Consider the following 21,106-nt stretch of genomic DNA (forward strand, 5'->3'; position numbering starts at 1 on the left):
AGAAAGCAAAGCAGGAAAACCTCTGGGATTGGCTACAAAGTAAAATGATGGACACATACTTCTTTTACTTAGGTGGGTGCAGGATAGCTAAGAGCCAACAATTAACAACGAGGGTGTTTGCGGTCTCCACAGAGCCCTGCTTGTGCTTTGAGGGGTCCAGAAAAAGGAAAATTACTTTGACATTCCAATGACATGTTATCTAGCTGCAAAAAGACAATAGACGGGCTCAGTTAAGGTAAAGATTGACCTTTGTCAGGGAAGATACGGGCCTAGGACATGACTACCCCCCATAAACTGCTTTTTAATTTTAAAAGTTTTAAGTTCATACCATCCTTTGTGGCTATTTCAGGTCTCAGAGTTTGCAAGGCTGCCACACAGGCCTTCCCTTAGCTAGTCAGGTTAGCACGTGGCCCCTTTTCACCCAGAGCAAGCTTTGGGGAACTCCAAGAACGGTTACCCAGGTTTTTAAAAGCTAGTACTCCAAGAGACAAAGCTGTGGAGGTGAGCTGTATATTTTTCTTCTGGGAAAAAAAATAGGAATAAATCAGACCTCTCATTCTCTGTAGGCAGCAAATGGATCTGAGCTATTTAAATGACCTTAAAGTAGTTGCCTGGGAGTGAAAGTTGTTCTACGTTGGCATTTCAGCAGGAGCTCCCCAAACCCTGAAGCTCTTCTGTTTGCAGCAACTTAGCCGAGTCCTGCCCATTGCACAGGAACAGAGGCATCGACCTCCTCGGGTGCCCTGCCACCGGCCTCCAGGCGGGCGCCCCCCCCGTCCTGGAGAGCAAGGGTGGGGAAGCGGGGAAAAGAGGGCGCCCCGGGGAGGGGCGCGGGGCGTGGAGGGCGTGGGCCAGGGGCGGGGCGAGCCCCGCAGGCTGGGTGCTGCGGGAGCTGTCAGCGTCGGGCTCGGGGCGGGAGGATGTGCTGGCTCCCAGAGGAGCGCGAGCCGAGCGGGGCGCAGCGTGAGACAGCACATCCTGCGCGCGCCGCGCCCGCCGCCGCCCGGGAGCCGCCGCCGCGCCCGGGGAGCCCAGTGCGGGCGCGGAGCGCGTCCAGGTAAACAGGGGGCGGGGGGCGCGCTCCGCAGCCGCCGCCTGGGCGCCCCTCCTCAGCCTGTGCGCCCCGGGCGCCGTCTGGGCGGGGAGCCGGGCGGCAGAGCGGCCCCCGCGGCGCAGCCGGACTCTCGCCTCCGCCCCCGGCCCCGGCTCCTGCGCGTTCCGCGGCGCCCTAAGGCGGCCAGAGCCCGCCAGCGGCAGCCCCCCGGCAGGTCCCCCGGCACAGCCGAGAGGTGAGTGCGGAACGGGAGGGAGCGGTCATGGTGTCTTCACCTTGTCCCCACCTTGCGGCTGGGAGGGGCGTCCGCGCGCCCCGCCTCGGTCCGCTCGCGGGGAGCGGAAGGCCGGCGGCCGTGAGACCCGCACCCCTCCGAGCCGCCGGCTGACGGCTCCCGGGGAAGCGGGAGCCGCGGGGGGAGCGGGAAGGGTGCTGTTGGGGAACATTTTCAGCTGTGTGCCCAGCTCCTAGGTGCTGTTGCTCCCCCAAGTCGGAGAGAGCGGATGCGCTTCCAGCAGGGTATTAATGAACACTTACGCAAGAAGACCAGTTTCTTTCGCTGCCGCAAAAAAGTGTGGCTGGGGCGGGGGTGTTGTCATGAGCAGCGTGCCCCCGGTGGCTCTCCTCCCCCACTCCCGCCCCCGCATCGCCTTGGCCTTATGGATCCCTGCGTCGTCATCCTAAGGGCAGCGCTTCTGGCAGCCCTGATGGGAACCGAGTCTCATGACTGGTACCTCGGCTAATCAGGTTAGGCAGGAACCCAGGAGCGAGACAGGAAATTACTTAGGAAATCAGAGAAACAACAAAAATGCAGAAGATGCAATACAGTGCTTATCCTGGCCTCTGCTACATCCAGGTAAGGGGCAGGAGAAAGTAGCCAGCCATTTTCTTGCCTGGAATGCCTTAAAGTGGGCATTCTAGACTTACTGTAGTTCAAGGTTGTGAAAAATTGTTTCCAAATATTCCAGATGAGCAGAAAGTGCAGCTAACAGTAAAACATGGTAACTGCCGGGGACATCACAGGGCTGCTGTTAGCATAGACATGGGTGGTTGTTTATATACATAGTTTGAGTGTGGAAATTATAGAGAAAGATGTTGGTCAGTGTTAGTTAATTTGAAATGGAGCCTTCAGTGCAAGTTGCATCCTGAGGGTATTAGTGGGAATGTGATTAATACTTTCTCTGATTACTTAAAAATGCCAAATTTTCTCTGAAAGTTTTGGTGTGGCAAAAGAGAGCCCAAACTCTGCTCTTCTGACCGTATTTCTCAATAAAATAAAATCAGACACTCCTTCCACTAAGTTATCAAATGTTCTCTTCATGGGAACCAACTCTCCAGTATTTCTAAAGGTCTGAGGATCCAGTGCTCCAAGAGCCATTTCACTTAAAAATCTCGCAGCATCGTCGTTGGGATGTTTGTGCAATATGTTTGGGGGCCCATTGTAGGCTTTTCCTAGACTGTCCAGCTCTTGGCCCAGTTTTGGGGCCAGAACATCTCTTTTTCTTCATTGTCTCTGGCCCCAGGCATGGATTCACCTGCTTCCTCTCCCCGTGGACCTCATGGTGCAGCCTCTGGGGCACGGTTCCCTGGAGGAGAGGGATGGCTCAGCCCATCCCCACACCCAGCCTGTCCTCCTCTCCTATTGAAAACTTGATCTGAAGCTCCTTTGGTGTTAAAGGTCTACATCATTAGCTATAACCACCATTAAAGGTGTGGGCAGAGAAAAGAAACTGAACTCAGGACAATGGGGCAGAGATCTTACAGCAGTCGTTCCTGGTCACTAGTTTCTGATTTCTGAGATGGTAGGAGGAAGTCACTTGCATTTCCATCAGTGTGCTTTATGTCTAAGAGGGGACTCTGTTCACTTTCTTCCCACCCTTTCTACTTCCCCAAACACTTTCCTGGGTCTACATTTAATAAATAAGCTTTTCTGTTGACTCCATTGCTAAGTCAGGTAACTCTTATGGACCAGTCCGGGGTGCTGCTGTGTCCATACTCAGAACAGCCCTGTAAACCAGTCTTGTGAAATACATGCCAAGTCTTGAAACCCAGCCGGTGTCGCTTAGCACAGGCTCTGTGCACAGGCTTCATCCACAGTTAGTTACCTAAAGGGGCTATTCATTCTCCCTTGTCACCCTGTTTCATTCTGTCATTTAATCTACATCAATTGAAAAGGTCACAGTATATTGCCTCACCGCTTTTTCCTCCCAACATTTTGCTCCACTAAATAAAACAAAGGTTGATAATATATTGAGCACTTTACTCAGTACATTGAGTAATTGTATTATACCACATTTACTAAATGTATTGCATTACTAGTATGTTTACTGAAATGTATTGAGCGCTTGACCAGGCATTACATCTTAAACTACTTTTCCACGTGTTAACTTATTTAATGCTCACCAAAATATTAGGTATTATATTATTTGTAATCCTGTTTGACAGATGAGGAAACTAAGGCACAGAGATGCCAAGCGACTTTCTGAAAAATGTTCAGCTAATAAGTTCTAGAGCTAGCATTTGAACCCAGGCAGTCTGACTCTACTCTTTCATATTATAGAAAAATTATATTGGTTCATTTTCATATATTGAATTCCAGGCTCTTTTCTTGTGTTATCTCACTTTATTCCTTATACTAATCCTATGAAGTAGACATGATTATCCAGATTTTACAGATGATAAAACTGAATTAAATGATATACTCAAGGTTATAGTTAACAAGCAGCAGATGTAGGATTCAAATCAGATCTAACTCTAAAACAGAACACATCCATTTTAGCTAGTGTTCTCTGTGAGAAAAAATAATGCCAAGCGTGTCTGTTTCTTTCAGGTTTGCTCCTAAATTTCCCTGTGAGCCATTATAATTTCCTTTAGGCCTCAAGCACAGCTATACTTTTTTTTTTTTTTGCCAGCTGATTGGTAGTTGTGGGTGATATGGCAGACCTACAGTAGGACCATAATTCTTTTGAAATCAAATATTGCCTTGGTTTTGTCTCCTATTAAAACTAGCTAACTCCCAGTACTACTTTGTGGATCTCAAATGCCATGTAAATAGTTGTCACTGGATCCCTTTTACTGAAACCATGGTGGCTTCTTCATCCGCTAGAATATGTGAGAAAATGCGTTCTTTTGGGAACTGTACTGAGACAGTGAACTTCTAGGGTAGACTTATTTTGAGAATTAACTAAAGTTAATTTGACTCTCATTTTATTTCCTTGAAATGTGTAAAAATACTTTCTCCAGGTCCACTTAGAAATTACTCTTCTCAACAGGGAACTTTTCATCGATATCCTGTGCTTGCTTCCTTTGTGTCTTCCCTATAGAAAGCCTGGCACCAGAATGTCACACTGAAGCTTGCACTGTAATAGCCGTGGCTGCCCAGATGCCAGCCCCAAGGAGCCCACATCTTCATAAAGCATCTCGGGGGTCTTTGTTCAGAGGAGGCTTCTTAAACGGGCGTCTTAGGCGCCGTGAAGGGCAGGCCCATGCTAGTTTTCAGGTGGTTATTGAACCCCAAGAAACTGATGCAAAATGTTCCGCATTTGTGCATAAATGAAGTTTTCTGGGAAAAACTAAGGCATTTGTGACTAAAAAGAGATTAAGAGCTACCGGTTTAAGTGCATTGTTTAGGAAAAGGGGGAGGAACAGAGACCACTCTGCTGAAATGTGTTGAAAACAAGGCAAATCTGGTCAGTCAGAACCAACCAAGAAAAAATGTTCTTGGCTCTCAAGAACTGTTTGACATTTCACTGCCAAGGCTTGCTAGAGGCGCCCAGGTGTAGGTATAACACACTAGTGCGCACTGCAACCAAGTGAGGTCCCCAGGAGTGGCAGGCAGCCCTAGCACTGCTTGCCTTTCACTGGGCACTTACCCTGTTCATATGCATGCTTCATCAAATCATCCCAACACCCTTGTAAGGCTGACATTTTACCTTCATTTGATAAACAATGGATCTGATGCTCAGAAACATTAAGCCACTTGGTCAAGGCCATGTGAAGCCAGTTAGTGGAAGAGCTGGATTTCAAATTCAAAGTCTGTTTATTTTCTTCCCATCATATCTCATTGTTTCTCGATGTGGGATGCCAGAAAGTACGATTTAGTGTAACTTTTTATTGTGGCAGGACAGAGAGTCCCTTAAGAACATGCTCACATGCTGATAGGAAGAGTCTAAATGTGTCATCAAAGGGGAACAAGAAAATCAGACATCTCTCAGGGAGGCAGAGGATCAGCAAGCCCTACTGCCCTCGAGGTGTGCTGAGGCCCCACATGTTTGATTCCCAAGTGTCATCAGGTGTTTTGCTGAGCACTAAATACATAGCAGTCCACAGCTAAGACAGCCCAGAAAGTCGATTTTGAAAGGGTGGCTACAAGTCAAGACTTGATTCATTGCAAAGATAAATTCACTTCAGAGCTACACTCGAAGCTGCTCAGTCTTCTGAGCTTACCTGTGTAGTGGCTGCCTTGTGATGGGAAACACTCACTTGGTAGTGAATCCTGGGAGGACCTCTGCTTAACAGATGACTTACATGCCTTTTCATTTTCAGCTAGTATCAATATCGAGTGCCTCAGAAACGGCCGCGCTTGCTTCCGAAATATTACTTAATCCCTAACATGTTTATGCCTCACCCATATGCTTGCTATAATCTTATAGAGTGGCCCACTGTTTCATTTGGGGGTACAAACCAGCTAATGCCATCTGTGTGGCAAACAGAGCAGAAATTGATGTTAGAGTCAAGGGCCTTCTTTATAATAAAAGTGAGTCTCAGGCACTGTAAAGGAGGATTGTACTTAACTAGCAGATCTGCCTGGAAAGAGATACCAGTGTGCTTCATTGTGCTTCAACTATGAATTCTAAAGAGTTGTATTTATTTACTTGTTTATTTATTTATTCATATCCCCCTACCCCCCTCCTTTTGGCAGCTGTCAAGTTGTTTTCTATTTCTATGGGTTTGTTTCTGTTATGTTTTGTTTGTTCATTTGTTTTTGTGTGTTTTTTTTCAGATCCCACATATAAGGGAAATCATATGCTATTTGTCTTTCTCTGACTTATTTCACTTAACATAATACCCTCTAGGTTATTGCTGAGTAATATTCATATATATATATATTTTTTTTTATCCCACCCAGAATGCCAGTAATGCCAAGGTTAAGAAACCGTGTTTTACACATTTGGTTTTCTCATTGAAATCTTCCCTGCTGTAATGTAAGTCCATTTGTTTGGTGTTCTACAACATAAGAGCACAGCACCTAAGAGGTAACATAAGGTAATAGAAAGAAGAAGCCAGATATGCCATTTATAGCCTGTGTGAGCCTCAGTTTCTTCATATGTAGAATGGAGATAATGCAAGTTATGGTAAGTAAGGGTTGCAGATAATGAGAATACAGAGTCCAGTGCATGATACATGCTCAATGCGTGGAAGATGCTGTATTATCCAACAGCAATTGTATCGCTCTCTAGGCTTTTCGTCTCAGGGATGTATGATCTTGTTCGCTTTTGAGCTGAAGGAATGATTTTTAAAAATTTTTTGTTTTGAATTATACTTGTGTCCATACCTCCCTCCCTTCTATACTCTAGGCTCCCTGAGATATCCTTGCATTTTCCAGCAGAGGCAGATGCTCAGTAACTTTTGTTGACTTAAAATATTAGCCAGAATAGATTCCACTTAATTTTTCTTTTATTATAAGATTTAATTCTTTCCCCTTGGATCATTTTAACGTGTTTAGTAAAATCTTTCACTTCCTGAAATGTAGCCCCCATTGCACCTCTGGGCCCAGTCTGAATGTGGGCTTGCTAATGCCTAGAGTTCTGGAAGCTTTGCCTTCCTGAGTCAGCATCACATTGTGCTGGGGGTGGGGAGTCTTGAGGAGGACAACCTTTCATTCTAGAAGTGACAGGCAGGATAGTTTGAGTCTTATTTTTCCCTCTGTGAACCCCAGAGGCGAATTCTCTTGATCTGGCTTTGACCTGACCCTCTCCTCTGAGCAGTACAACACATTTTGGTTCCTTTCTGGTGGGAATAGGGGAAATTTTCATTCACTTGTCAGGTTTCTATTTTATACTAATGTATAGAGTGAAGCCAAGAGCAGTGCGTATATTTTAAGTAGAGCTAATGGTCAAATAATGACAGTATTTTAAATTCTTTACCTACAGCCAGTTTCCCTTTTAGAATGCAGATTTTCTACTCTAACCTGAAATAGCACCCATTTCTTTGTTTGACAAGCCAAAGATTTTAGTAATTGAAATGAAACAAAGTCCTCTCCTTTTGAAAGTAGTCAGATCCTCTATACTGGAAGCCTTTAAACGTTTATCAAGTCTTTGGGTGTTGCAGTGAGCCTGTGTACAGGGATGGCGTGGATTCTGTCCCAGAAGCAGCTCGTGGAGTTTCAGTAGTCGGTGGGTTAGAGTGGTCGAAAAGGTAAGCAGGCCCTGTGGGGACTGTGTGTTTTGACAGTGTCCCCTTTTAAAATGATGGCTAGTCTCCCGTTTCACCATCTGCCCCATTAGGATCAAAACAGCAAGGGGTTGTGGGGATTGGTGTATATTTTGTGGAAGAAAGAACAAAAGCGCCAGTGCCCGCTTCCTGGAAAAGCGTGACTTGGTTGGGTTTCGGAAGGTGTAGGTTACCGCTGACTTGGAAAGAGGATCTTCGCCCTTTGAATGGCTTTCAGGCACAGAGGAAAGTGAGAATCTATTTACATAAGTTAAAATGCCAAACTAAATCTTCTAGTGCAAATACGGACCACCCAGGGACACTGTAAAGGGCAGGTTTGGGGTTTTGAATACAGATTTTCTTGCTTCCTCTTTTAAGCTTTTTAATATTTTCAGACGCGGCTGAAAAGTAATTGGCATAACAGCAAAAGTGAAATCCCATATCTTTTGCCATGGAGTTTACGGATGGGAGGAACTGTACTCATTTGCCTTGGGAGCCCCTTGTTTTTTCAAATAAAGAAATATGAATTCCTAATAGTCAAAGGCCCGCACGTTGTAGATTTTGAAGCAAATAGAAAAGCCCAGCTACAAAACATTTGCAGGGGAGGAGAGACGAGACTCTTCAAATGTTCCCTTTTTCTAGTATATTCCACCCAGACAGAACCATTTCCCTCAATCAGTTGGGCAGATCTTTGCTTTTGGGGATGAGCCAAGGTATTGGAAATGTCACCTTTAACACTGTCAGCATCCCCACTGCCTTCCAAACCATGGGGAAGGTAGATATGGGCAACACATTGAAAGAGTCTCTAAGCTCCTTGAGGAAGAAATCAGAATGACAGTTGCTTTAACCAGAACATATGTTCTGGTGACTGTTTTGTTCACAATGACACTTAGTACTTCGTTAGTCTTTATACCTGTTAAAGAAAAAGTTATTCATGATGCTTGTTAAGGAAATGGTAAAGCAGGCTCTATTCGGGGACTGTGAGGATAGATGTTGGGCCACTCCAATAGGGTTTTCCAGTAGGAGACAGAGATTGGGCTCAACTCCGAATACAACAAGGAGTAGTGGGAATTTTATAACCAAGGAGCAAGGTGGTGGTTGGTGGATGAAAGATTACTAAGAGGAAACATTAGGGATGGTTGGGGGGGATTCAGGCTAAACGGACCTAACAGTATTCTTGCTAAAGGCAAGCCAGGGTGATCAGATATCATATCACTTGGGGGATGAGGAACCAATCAGATATCGATTTGATATTAGTGATCAGATATTGTGGGTGGGGGATTCTGGCTAAACTGACGTAGCAGGACTCTTGCTAAAAGTGGGCTCTTGAGAACATGCCCACGGACGGACAGGACCCAGTTGAAAAAGAGCTTTGTGCACCTTGACTAGTTTGGTCAAGGAGAGAATCTTTGTCAACCCCTTCTCAGAGAGCATTGCACAGCGAAGCTTAGACAGGGTTGGTGAAGGAAAGGTACTTGCAGTTTCCAGCAATAAGTCAAGGAAGGTGAAAAATAACCAGAATGCTGGATCATTGGAGTGGGCTCGGGCCATTGGAGTGTATTGATCAGGTTAGGCTCGTCATGATGCAATAACAAACAACTCCCAAACCTCAGTAGAGTAACATAAGAAAGGATTTTTCTCACTTGTGTTACATATCCAGTGTGGCTCAATAAGGGGCTCTGTTCATCACATTCAGTGAGAGACCCATGCTGAGAGGTTTCATTTTGATATATATTGCCTCAACCCTTCACAATTCATTGGGCAAAGCAAATCACATGGCCCTGCCTGACTACAAAGGAGTTGTTAAGTATAGTCATAGAGGAGAATAGGAATTTGTGATGAACCCAAAAGACTGGAAGGGAGGGGCTTATCTGATTTCTGCCCATTCCTGCTGCTAACCACAGTTTCTAAAAGGCATCCCTAGGAAGATCTCTGAGATACAACCACACGTGTAATGGTTTCAGTAGCACCTGAAAGAATACCCATTTAGAATATAAAATGCATTTGAATAACGTTAACATCATGAGTAACAACAGGGTCTTGGAATTAGGGAGCCTACGGATCTAGACTTTACTGACAGTGAATAAAAGAAACATACAGGGGTGGACAAAAGTAGGTTTATGGTTGTGAGTACATGAAACACAAAAGTTTATTCTTGCATGATTTATTTATTAATTATTGTATTAATTATATTATTTGTCTTACTATTATTATTGTTATTTTATGTCCTTACTTGTGATTTATCTTTTAGGTAATGATGGCTGGTAATTTAACAATCGAAAGTGGGTAAATGGGTACTTAAACCTAGTTTTGCCCACCCCTGTATGGAGGTGTAGAAGTTATCTCCTTTAAGTAGTTTTCTGATCCTAGTCAAGAGCATTGATTTAGTCCTTATGGAGTGCCAACCATGAGCAAGATCGAATGCTTCATGGTTATATGTTATACATATATCACATGGTTGATAAATTCTTAATAGAGGTACATATAACAAAAAACAGTGGGAGCTCAAACGAGACAAGTGAGTAATAATTAAGTGAATAGTCATTTCTTTGAATTTGCAGGCTGACCAGACATCAGTGTTAACCAGGCAAAACCATTTCTATTAATGTTTTATTTTCATGTTCTTCTTTAGTTCTTGGGCCTGATTTGATCCAGAACAAATCATAACAGTGATAAAATAAATTAAATAAATAAATAAATAAATAAAATAATGGGGGGGGAGAGGTAATATGAGAGCATGACCTCTTGAGCCAGGGTTCAAATCCCAGTGTCATCACTTACTAGCTATGTGACCTTGGCAAGCTACTTTGCTTCCCTATACCTCATTTTCTTTATCGGTAAAACAAGAATGCTATCAGTGGTACCATTTCCTAATGTTGTGGTGAGATTTGAAAGAATAAATCCCACTTAATTTTCCATTTCTTAAAGGATTTAAATTTTTTTCCCCCTTGGATCATTTTGGTGCATTTAGTACAAACATTGACTTCCTGAAATGCATCACCTTTTGGGTATCTGGGCCAAAAATGAATGTGGGCTTGGTAATTCCTGGGATTCTAGAAGCCGTACCTTCCTGAATCAGAATCCATAAAGTACTACAGAGCTCAGGTAAGTGCATTGTAAGGGTCAAAGGGTCAGTCAGCATTTTCCCTGGCTTGTGAGGCAACCTTAGTCTAGAGACCTCTAGAGTATTAAATTGGCCTCTGTTCTGATCTTGGAATTCAGGTCTGCTGAGGACATATTTCCTAGCCCACCTGGACCTAAACCCAGCTTGCCAAAGTCATGTTAAGTTGAAGTCTAATATGTTTGCAAATCTACTGTGGTGTAATCATGGAGGAATTCTGCTTGAGTCTAGAAAGTGAGAAGGTCCATGTGCTTGGTAAAGGTTTGATGAGCTAGAGTCTGGGTGTGATGGAAGGGAGGCTGCGTGGCTCGTCTTGGCAGATGCACACCCTCTCCTTTCTCCCTCTCTTCTTTATCTCTCCCCATCACCCACCACTCCTCAAATACAAAATGAATGAGCTTTGTCTTTGATGCTGCAGAGAGCTTGTGGGCTTGTCAGCAAGTGAAAGGGTGGGCATGAGGACTTTCTGTCTTTGGCAGATAGGTATGAGGACACTTATCTATTGCAGCCCAAACTTTAGGAGAAAGAGTTCATATCAATATAATGGAGAACCTTCGATTGTTTTAAGCTATTCAAAATACGAACTGGGCTGCCTTTAAAGTAGTGAGTTCCCAGTGCCCAGGAGAGTTCAAGATGCCACCAAGTGTGAATTGATGGTGAAAGGATTATTGCATCAATGAGAGGTCAGACCAGTATTTGGTAATCTCTATATTATTTTTTTCTCCAAAGTCAAGAATCTGTGATTTTTGTGTACTAGAGGGAGTCTTGCATCACTCTCACCTCTGGCCAGGTTCTGCCATTCCCTCGGGCCAGCATAGGTAAGAGGACAGGTGCCAAACTGGACTAATAAATGTGACAACTGGTGTCTATTCTTTCCCATCTAACTATTCATGTTGTAGCATTCATTCATTCACTCTTTCATTCATAAACATCCCCTGAGCTGCTGCCCGATACTGGGACTGCTGCTGTCAGAGCATCAGGCCAGGTCGCAGGAAACTTAACAGCTTGTGACAATCATTAAAAACCAACAAAAAATACTTGCATCTAACTTCAGTCCGAACTGGCCCCATCATCACGCAGTTGAGCACTCTTTTTTTATTTTATTCATTTATTGTTCATTCGGTAATCTCTTAATGTGCCCTGAGGATCAAAGTCTGATCCTTCCTGCCAACAGCAGAGGCATATTCCAGAAACCCTCAACTTGCAAACTCTTTTTACAGAGCGAAGAACAGAAAACTACCAGGTGACTTGGGAGACAGAGTTCCCACCCTGAGTGCTTGTTTTATGCAAAGAATGTATTACAGACTCTGAGAATTCTATTTTGAGCATTTAATTTCTCACTTTTTCTCTATACACAGCAAAGGTGTGATATGTAAGGGAAGTGTTAAAACCAGTTGTTTGCATTGCTTAACACATTTGAATACATTGGATTGGTTTAACATGAGTAATGCTTGATTTTCTTCCAGACTCTTACATGTGTTAGAAATAAATAACTTCCTTCTGAAATGAAGCAGGACCAAAGGGCAGAAGCAATTGACCTGGGTCAGTTGTGACAGGAGCAGAGCAGCAAACACACACCTTTCCAGGGGCACCACCTCGAGCCCATTGGACCATATGCTACAGTCCAGTTGAGCTGTTTGCCATTTCTCAAACGCAGGCCACCTCCTGCCTCTGTCATTTCACTCACACTCACTCTCCTCCTGTAGGAAATGCTTCCCCAGTTCACATTTTACATATAATTCGGTGTCTGGTTCCCGTGGCCCCTCCTTCACGAAGCCCATTGCATGTTCTAGTCCCTACACACTGTCCTTCATGCTTTAGATGCTCTTCAAGCTCTATCATGCACTCATCCCATTCTCTCTTGCAATGGACTGGTGTTTCCAGACCCCACCATATTACAAGCTTTTTTAGACAGACGATATCTTGATCATCTGTGTAAGTCCCACAGCACCCAGAACAGCTCTTTGTACTTTTAGGGACTCAGTAAGTACTCATTAAATTGCGTTAATTAGACATTTAGCGTCGTGGTGCCAACTGCTTGGGTTTTCTGGCTCTTAACAAATTAGAAAAGTTGGTTGATTAGGGTGCTTTTCTCTCCTTTACAAATGTATGGGGAACCTTGCTCAGATGCCCAAGGTATTTTCACATCTCCTTCTATCAGGTATATGGTCCCACTCTCCGTCCCCGCTGTCCCCTGCTCCCTTCCTGTAAAGGGTCACTGCGCAGTGGGGACTGGTGCGATGGGGGAAGCATGCTCTGATCCATCAAAGCAATTTCAAGTTAGGTGATTGTGCATATGTGTGTGGGTGCATGCTCACGTGCTGAGAACACGGACAGGTGACCCTTTGGGCATCAACATTCCTACCTGTAGTCAGGTGCCGTATTGCAGCTGTGGAGACAGAGATGTGATCAGGGACAGCCAGCTGTCAGCTATTCAGATGGACAGGATTACGGTCTGAACCTTAGTTTTGCAGGTCTAGATATTAGGCTGTTCTTATGTAGCCAAAATTCTTTAGCAACTTAGTGATGAATTCACATAAACAAGTGCAAATATATGTTCTATATTAGGCTACAAACATAAAATGCCAGCTTACTGACCTGCCAGGAGAAACCTAACTTCTATGGGATCACGTGCCCTTGCTTATCGGTCAGTGTCCTGAGCTCTGCTGAGAAGTCAGGTTCTTAGGCCCTTGGTCTCAGAGGTCTGAGCTGGGCTTGGTTGGGACAGTTCTACCCTGAGGGCATTAAGGGTAATCCTGAAGGCTCAGTGTAGAGATCACGTGGGCACTGAAAAATCATGCAGATGGTCCAATTGTATAAAGCATTCAAAAGGGCCAGGCCAGGAGGCAGAATCTAGGCATGGCAATAATGTGGCAACTGAAGACACCAGATCTCGCCCAGAGGGTGAGGAGGAAGGTGGGGGAGCAAACCCGGGAAAAGGTCAAAGCCAATAGAGCTTTGACCCTTTTTATGGAGAACAGGGCTGGTAGGAGAGGAAGGAGCTCTCACAGGCACATTTTTGAAACCAAATTTGTTTATCCAGCAAATGTTTATTGAGTGTCTACTCTGTGCCAGTCTTCTAAATAGTCGCAATATATCAGGGAACAACATGGACAAAACCTCTGCCTCCATTGGAGGAGAGACAAACAATGAAAAATGCTTAAGTATGTTATAGAATGTGTTAGGTGGTGATACACGTATCGAAGAAAAACAAGGCGGCAGGAAAGGCTTGAGAGTGCAGGTGCAAGTGAGGGCCAGTTGCTCTTTTAAATGGGGCGGTCAGGTGAGGCCTCAGTGAGATGAATTTTGAACTAAGCTTTGAAGAAGCAAGGCTTTCAGATATTTAGGGCCAAATGTCTGTCAGGCAGAGGGAATAGCAGATGCAAAGTCCCTGAGGTGGGAGTGTCCTCGATGTGTGTGAGGAACAGCAAGGAAATGGGTCTGGAGATCAGAGATCAGAGAAGTCATGGGGCTGGATTGTGTAGAGCCATGGAGACCATTGTAGGGCTTTGGCTATTACTCTGAGGTGGGTGCCCTTGGAGAGCTTTATGCAGACAAGTGACGTGATTAGACTTGTGTTTTTAAAGAATTACTATTGTAACTGAGAAGAGACTACAAGGGAGGCCAAGGAAGAAATGAGACTGTTTAGGAGGCTTTCGTAGTAATATGGATGAGAGACGATGGTGCCTGGGACAGGGTGATGGCAGGGAGGTGGTGAAAAGGAGACAGATTTTTGAGTATGTTTGGAAAGGAGAGCCTGAATAATTTGCTAATGGATTGTATGTGAGATTTGGTAGAAAGAGAAATCAGAGAAGACTCCAGGACTTTCTGCCTGAGTTAATTGGAAGGCTGGAGAATGCCTTTAACTGAAGTGTGGAAGACTGAAGGTTGGATCTGCATGGAGCCAGGGCGTGGGGAGCAGTTGTCACAGCTGGCGTTTTGATGATAGCCCAGCGCCCTTGTGGTGACTGCTAGCAGATGCACAAGAAAGATGATGTCAAGTGGTCAGGGTGTCCCTTTCCTTGGACACACTAGGAAATCTGAAAAGTGCACACTTCCTTTCCTGGCATCTCAGACTCCGTTCTCTGATAGTTGTAATTGTTTTTAAGGCTGTTCACTACAGATTGTAGTGTGGTTTTCTGTTATATTTGGTCAACCCTAGACGTGATGTTTTAGTACTGTCTTGATAGTTTTGACTTGGGAGATGTCCTCTGTTTTAAGATAAATTCTGTTTTAACTCTTAGAAATTGATCAGGCTATATTTGCATTAATTCAAAATTCTTGTAGAGTACCTACAACCATCCTCTCCCACCGCCACTGATATTGCCATTGAAACCAGAGAAATGGCTTTTGTGTCTCCACTCTGCCCCTTCCCAGAGCTATGATTGGGTGACAAAGGTCTAATTGCAGTGATGTTCAATCAAGGAATGGTCAGGAATGGGGGCAGGCTAACCGGGGTACATGTGTTTATGTAAGTTACTACTGACTTTGGATATTTTATTTCTCTTTAGCATGGTCTTAAAAATTGAGATACAATTCTTCTTTCACTTTAATTCTTTCTGCCAAAATTGGTTTTCTTCAAAAGCTAATATATATAAGCCTACACCCTATTTTCACTCAAAAGAGACAGATGGCTGAAACTGACTCCAACTAAAAAAATTTTTTTTAAGTCTTGAATTAAAATACACACAGGAGTATCAGAAGGGTTTAAGCCTTTTAGGATTGTTGAGAATCTGTTCCGAGTACTGCCTCATTCCGCCAAGTTACCCATTCATGTACAGAATGCAGTGTGCCGGGCCAGGCGAGGGACTTTGCTGCCAAGCTTTTCAGATGGGTATTTGCTTTCTAAAAGGAATATAAAGGTTGTGCTGATGGAACAAATAGCAAATACCCAAATCCTGGGGTCATTTAGCACTTGTGCTGACATGGTCTACAGGAAATATGCCGTGGTCCTGCATTCCTGGTAGTATTGATTTTCTGCACTTTTATGGACATACTGGGTAGCTGAAAAAGCAGGTTAATCTTTGTAACCTTAGTGTGTTTGTGCCTTGAAGTATCTTGGGATTTATTTTATTTTCACTTTCTCTGGTAGATTTAAACAAATAGACCTGAGCTTGCTTTGGTCATCCTATGGTAGAGCTTCCCCAACAGTGCTCTGCAAATGGATTACAGATTCCATGTGTCCCTGGATATTAATCCCTTGGCCCTCGGGGTTGTTACAGCCCAGGTCAGACTCCTGTGCAAATGTCATCATGATCAGTGGGTGTCATGATATGCAGAATGTTGGCTGGGAAAGGACAGAAGCAGAGATAAATTTATAATTTAAAATTTACCAATTTTAGAATTGATGTAGCCCAACATATTTCAAACTCTTTAAACTGCAATTAACAAGTCATTTTTATACACAACAATGAATGTGTATGTGTCCTAAACAAGTTCTATGAAACAGTTAGTTGCCCTTACCAAGTGCAGTGCATTCTAATAATTCTAATCTGTTGATCACAAAAATTGGTGCCTATGACTACTAACTTGATTTAGTAACTCACCAGTGGGTTGCAGTCCATTTCGTAAAAGGCTGGTGTGGTGTGTATTACAAACTAGGAATAAATAATCTGGTTTTACACATGCTCAGATCTTTCTGTGTGTCCCTGGTGCCTACAGAGCAGTTCAGGCCCCTTTAAAGCCCCATGTAGCAGACCCTTGGCTGTAGGGTGACCAGCTCGCCCAGGCTCGCCTGAGGCTTTCCTGCTGTTGGCACTGACAGGCCTGTACTCAGGGCAGCCCTCACTTCCATGCAAACCGGGGTGGTGAGTCTCTCCCCCTTTGCCATACGGTCTCGGCTGCGTTTTCACCCTCACCTTCCATCTCCCCTCGTACTCAGCATCCCATCCACGTTAAATTTCTCGTCGCATAGACTGGCCGTGTTCTTTCCTACCTCCCTGCCCTTCTGTCCATGCTTCCATCGGCCTGCAAAGTGCCCCCACCTTCTGATTCCCGCATGTCTGGTCTTGCTCTGTGACGGTTTGTTAAGTCACCCACTCGACGAGCCTTCTTGTGAGCACGGGCTATGCTGATTTATGGGATCTTGAGTAGCTCTGTGTTTTTCTCAGCTGTCTTAATTCTTTATCACACATAGAATATACATGAGAGGGAAAACTGCTGGTGTACCGTGGGCGGCTACAGCAAAGCAAGAAGACAAAGGAGATGAAATAACCCAGTATAGATGCTAAGGCCAGGAGAGTGGGACAAGGGAAGACTAGAAACATAAGACAGCGGGCAAACGCAGCAGTTTAAGAGCACGCTCTCCGGAGCCTTCGGTTTGAATCTTGGCTTTTCACATGTCAAAGTTGTTTGCTTTGGGTGTGAGGATAGAGTTTTACCTTAGCAAGGCCCTTCTCTACATGTGTTTCTCCACTCATCATGACTTTAATGGGGGACCAATGGTCCTTAAAAGTTAGGTAGGCTTAATTACAAAGTCATAAGTATTTTGTAGTTAATTTTGGAGGGTATTGAATTAAGTGGTTTATGCTGTGAAACTCTCATACCATACTTTTAGAAGATTAAAACAAATTGACCTTGAACATTTATATCGCTTATTTATACTGAGAAAAAATCTATTTTTACTTTATTATTTAAGCATTAACATTTCCCCTCCCCTTATTTTTGTTGTGTCTTGATTTTATTTCTTTTAGTATGATAGTTAAATTTGTTTTTACATGTGAGTCACAAGACCATCTGAGCAGCTTTACTTTGCATTCGCTATCAGGATAGAATGCCCACTCAGGCAGGCCCACTGGCTAGGACTATCTTGATTTAACTGGCTGCACAGAAAACCCAGCCCCTTTATCGGGACAGTAGGCCAAGAATTCTGAGTCAGAGCTAAAGTTGGTCATGTCTGAAGACTTGCTTGTTAACAGTTATTTTAAAGATCAGTCCCACAGGTTACCCCAGAGTCATTTATTTTTAGATGCTTTCATTTTATCATCTTAGCAACTCGGAGGAAACAGCTTTAAGTGCAATAGATGGCTCTGTTCTGAAGCACTGATGTTTTTACATCACTTAAAAGAGAAAATCCAACCAGCAGCATGATGATTTAGCCTCAAGGCATCTTGGGTGATAGATTCTCGATTGCTGGATTTGTTGGTTGAGATAAACAATAGAGGCTGTCATTTATAAATAGAATAGATTTTGCTAAATAATCCTTTTAGAGTGGGAAAACATATTAAAAATGTAAAGCAGGCAGGAAAGCATTATTTCAGTGGGTACATAATGGTAGTGATTTAGGAAACGATAGCTCAATGGATGAGGCAATGCTAGAATTTTGTGTTTGTTGCAAATTTGTACTAATGGGTGAAGAAATTCAACACCTCCCCTTTGGAATAAAGATTTCTTGTATAGTAAGGTGGAGCTTTTCTGAGTATGGTCATGTAAAAGCTTAGTGCATGGATCCAGTGTAATGAAACTAGAAAAATTCTGATAGTAAAATTGTGGAAGATTTCATGTTTCTATCTTATAGTTATTTAGCAGTTCAAGAGACATTTATTGAGCCTTCATTTCTAGGCACTGGCAATATAGAGATGAATTAGATGAAACCCTTCTCTTAGAGAAGCTTTCAGGGTAAGAGAAGGAGAGAATCACACAAAAGGAACATAGACATGCATATGTGGAACATGTGGTACCATGGACAGGGTGCTCCAGGGCCAATGTGGAGGGGTACTTGCCCTAGCCTGATGCCTTAGGAGACCTTTCTGGAGGGAAAGTGATTGAGCTGAGACAGAAACATGAATGGGAGTCATCAGGGAATGAACGGTGAGAAGAGCATTTCTGGGTTTTGCAAAAGTACAAAGGAAGGAGTAGCTTGGTACATGCCAGTAAAATGTGAAATAGGGAGAGGAGTGATATGTGGATAGAGAGATGGACAATGAGAGCATCTGTGCGCCATGATGGGACCCATTTTATAACTCAGAGGGAGTCGCTGATGTGTTTTAGGCAGGGCAACGACTCATCAGATTTGAGTGACAGAAGGATCACCCTGACATGGTATGGAGGACGTGGAGGGTCACCAGGGAGCAAGGTTAGCATGCGGACAGGAAGATCAGTTAGAAGAGCATTGCACTGTGTTTTCCCCCCTACCTCCCCTCCCGTCTGGTAACCAGCCTCCTGTTGTCTGTGCCTGAGTTTGTTTGTTTTGTTTCTTCATTTGTTGCTTTTACTTTTATATCCCACGTGAGTGAAATCTCATGTAGTTGTTTGTACTTTTCCATCCGACCTGTCTTGCTTAGCATAACACTCTCAAGATCCACCCATGTTGTCGCAAATGGCAGTATTTCATATGTACCCCATCTTCTTTATCCAGCAATCGGTCAAAGGAGTCTTATATTGTTTCCAGACCTTGGCTATTGTGAATAATGATACAGTGAACAGAGGGGTGCATATATCTTTACAAATACATGTTTTCAAATTTTGGGGGCAGATACCCAGAGGAGGGATTGCTGGGTCATATGGTACATGATAGAGTATACAGCTGTTGTATTATAAAGTTGTACACCTGAAACTTATTTAATGCTATTGACTAATGTTACACCAATAAGTTTAAATAAAAAATAAAAACAAGTTTATTCATAACATACAGAAAAAGACGAGCATTGCAGTTGTCAGATGAGCAATGTGAAGACGGGCATTGGGCATTGCGAATAGACATGGATAGGTGAGGGCAAGTTGGAATATTAGGTGGTAAAATTGGGGGCACTGGTGAAAATTGACTGTGAGGGTGTGGTGAGTTCGAGGATTTCAGGGCTGATCAAGGAAAGGATAGGACCTCAATGTGGCAGCATTCTGCAACACACTTAATTGGATGGTACTTGGATAGGATTGGATGAGAGGTAATGTAACGCAGAGCAGGAGACCTTCCAGAGATAGCAGCATGGGGCCACCACTCACAAAGGGAAGAGGGGATCAGAGAGGGAGGCCATGTGTCCAGGGGATGCCACTCAGCAGCAAGGTGAGGAGTCTCAGGGTCAGAGAGCTCTGAGGGCAGCAGCAGTTAAAGGTCTCTTACAGCCACAGGGATTGTCCTATCTATGTTTAGCAGATATTGGGTACAATTTTGCAGGGTATGCAAAGCAAGTGAGCTGTAAATGGCTAAAAATGTGCTTATTTGAGCTTTTGGATATGTAAAAATTTGTGTTTAGTGCTGGTGGGCACTCAAAGCTAATAAATGACCCTAGCCAACTGTGAAGAAGTAAACAACATAGGGACGAATGCACAGAGTTCGTTGTCCAATTTTTATAAGAGCAAGTATTCATTGAGTGCCCACTGTGTGTTCAATACGAGGCACCACTATGCACATTCCAAAGGCAGCTCACACTGTGGTCTGTGACGTGCTCCTTGAGTGCCCATTTAGATAGAGAAGCACCTTTCTCTTTGCTCTGAAGTGCTTTCAGACCTCCAGGAGCACAGGTACATAGTCTCATATTATACAAAGTGTAGTGGTGGAAGCCTTCTTCATTTGGCTTCTTTACCTGATACCTGCCTGAGGCAGGTGACACATAATTCCATCTATTTTGACCCAAGGTTAGGTGTTTGTACAGGATCCTTTGTGCAAAGCGTCACTTCTTTCTTCACTCTATTTTCCAGTTCCTTCCCTGCCCTAGTTCTTAGGAGCCTGGTGCCAAAATACTGCCCTCTAGTTGTCCAAACAGTTCCATCTTTAGTTTCATATTCTTTCAAGGATGCTACTTTATATGCTCATTTCCTAAGGATTTTTTATATCATCTGAGTGTTTCCTGAAGGAAGATATTCTAAGAGATGAATGACTGATTCTCTTAATTGAGAAACAATTCCTTTGCCAAAGAGAACTATGTTGAGTCTCTAATAAAATGGTTGAATGCACAGTAGGGGTCAGTAATAACTGAAAAATTTTCAGAACTTTTGGCAAAGATGACAATGACTTTTGAGCCCTTGAAGTTTGGAGAGCTCTCATCTCTACTCTGTTAACTAGATGAGAGGGCTGATGCCCTATGGATTGATTTTTCTCTCTAGCATAATGGGCCTCTGTGCTGAGTGCTTGAGAGTCTCTCCCGTTTAATGTGCCACAATTGCCGGTGCTCAAGTTACAGCTTATGCGGTCTAATTTGGGTAGCTCAGAATTGTGAAGTAGTGAAAGTAGGACTAGAGACAATATGCAGACACAGCAATCTTAAATATAGCTCAACACCCAACAAGAGAGACACTAAAGGCTTAATTTAAAAATATTGCCTGATTTCCTAGTCAGGAACTAACTCACTATGAATAACATTGAAAGGAGCCGAGAAAGTTTAACTGCATGTATGCACTGAGATTTTCTCCCCTCCAAAATAATAATTGATAGAAATAGATCCTTCATATGTGGATGAAGCTCTTACAGTGGGACTACGCAGTAGTATTGGCTTTGGTGGTGGGGCTGGGAATTTCAGAGGCAAAGTTCTGCTCCTGGTGTCAGCTCTCTCATGCAATTTATG

General features: G+C 43.7%; 1 protein-coding gene across 6 annotated transcripts in view; it reads left to right on the plus strand.

Annotated features, from left to right (window-relative positions):
* Positions 1–868: 868 nt before the first annotated feature.
* The window catches only part of DYNC1I1 (dynein cytoplasmic 1 intermediate chain 1), a 297,632-nt gene continuing 277,394 nt past the window's right edge, over positions 869–21,106 (plus strand). The window contains exon 1 of one of the 6 annotated variants that reach the window (XM_081146692.1): positions 869–1,057. Coding sequence is in view for 1 of the 6 variants with exons in the window: in XM_081146690.1 (XP_081002816.1) it covers positions 1,863–1,910 (48 nt within the window). In the remaining 5 variants the exon portion in view is untranslated. Of the gene's footprint in view, positions 1,290–1,376; positions 1,911–21,106 lie in introns of those variants that run through there. The other 5 variants (XM_081146694.1, XM_081146691.1, XM_081146693.1 and 2 more) reach the window with 5 other exon arrangements.

This window comes from Miniopterus schreibersii (assembly GCF_964146895.1).
Source record: "Miniopterus schreibersii genome assembly, chromosome: 9".
NCBI classification, from domain to species: Eukaryota; Metazoa; Chordata; class Mammalia; order Chiroptera; family Miniopteridae; genus Miniopterus; species Miniopterus schreibersii.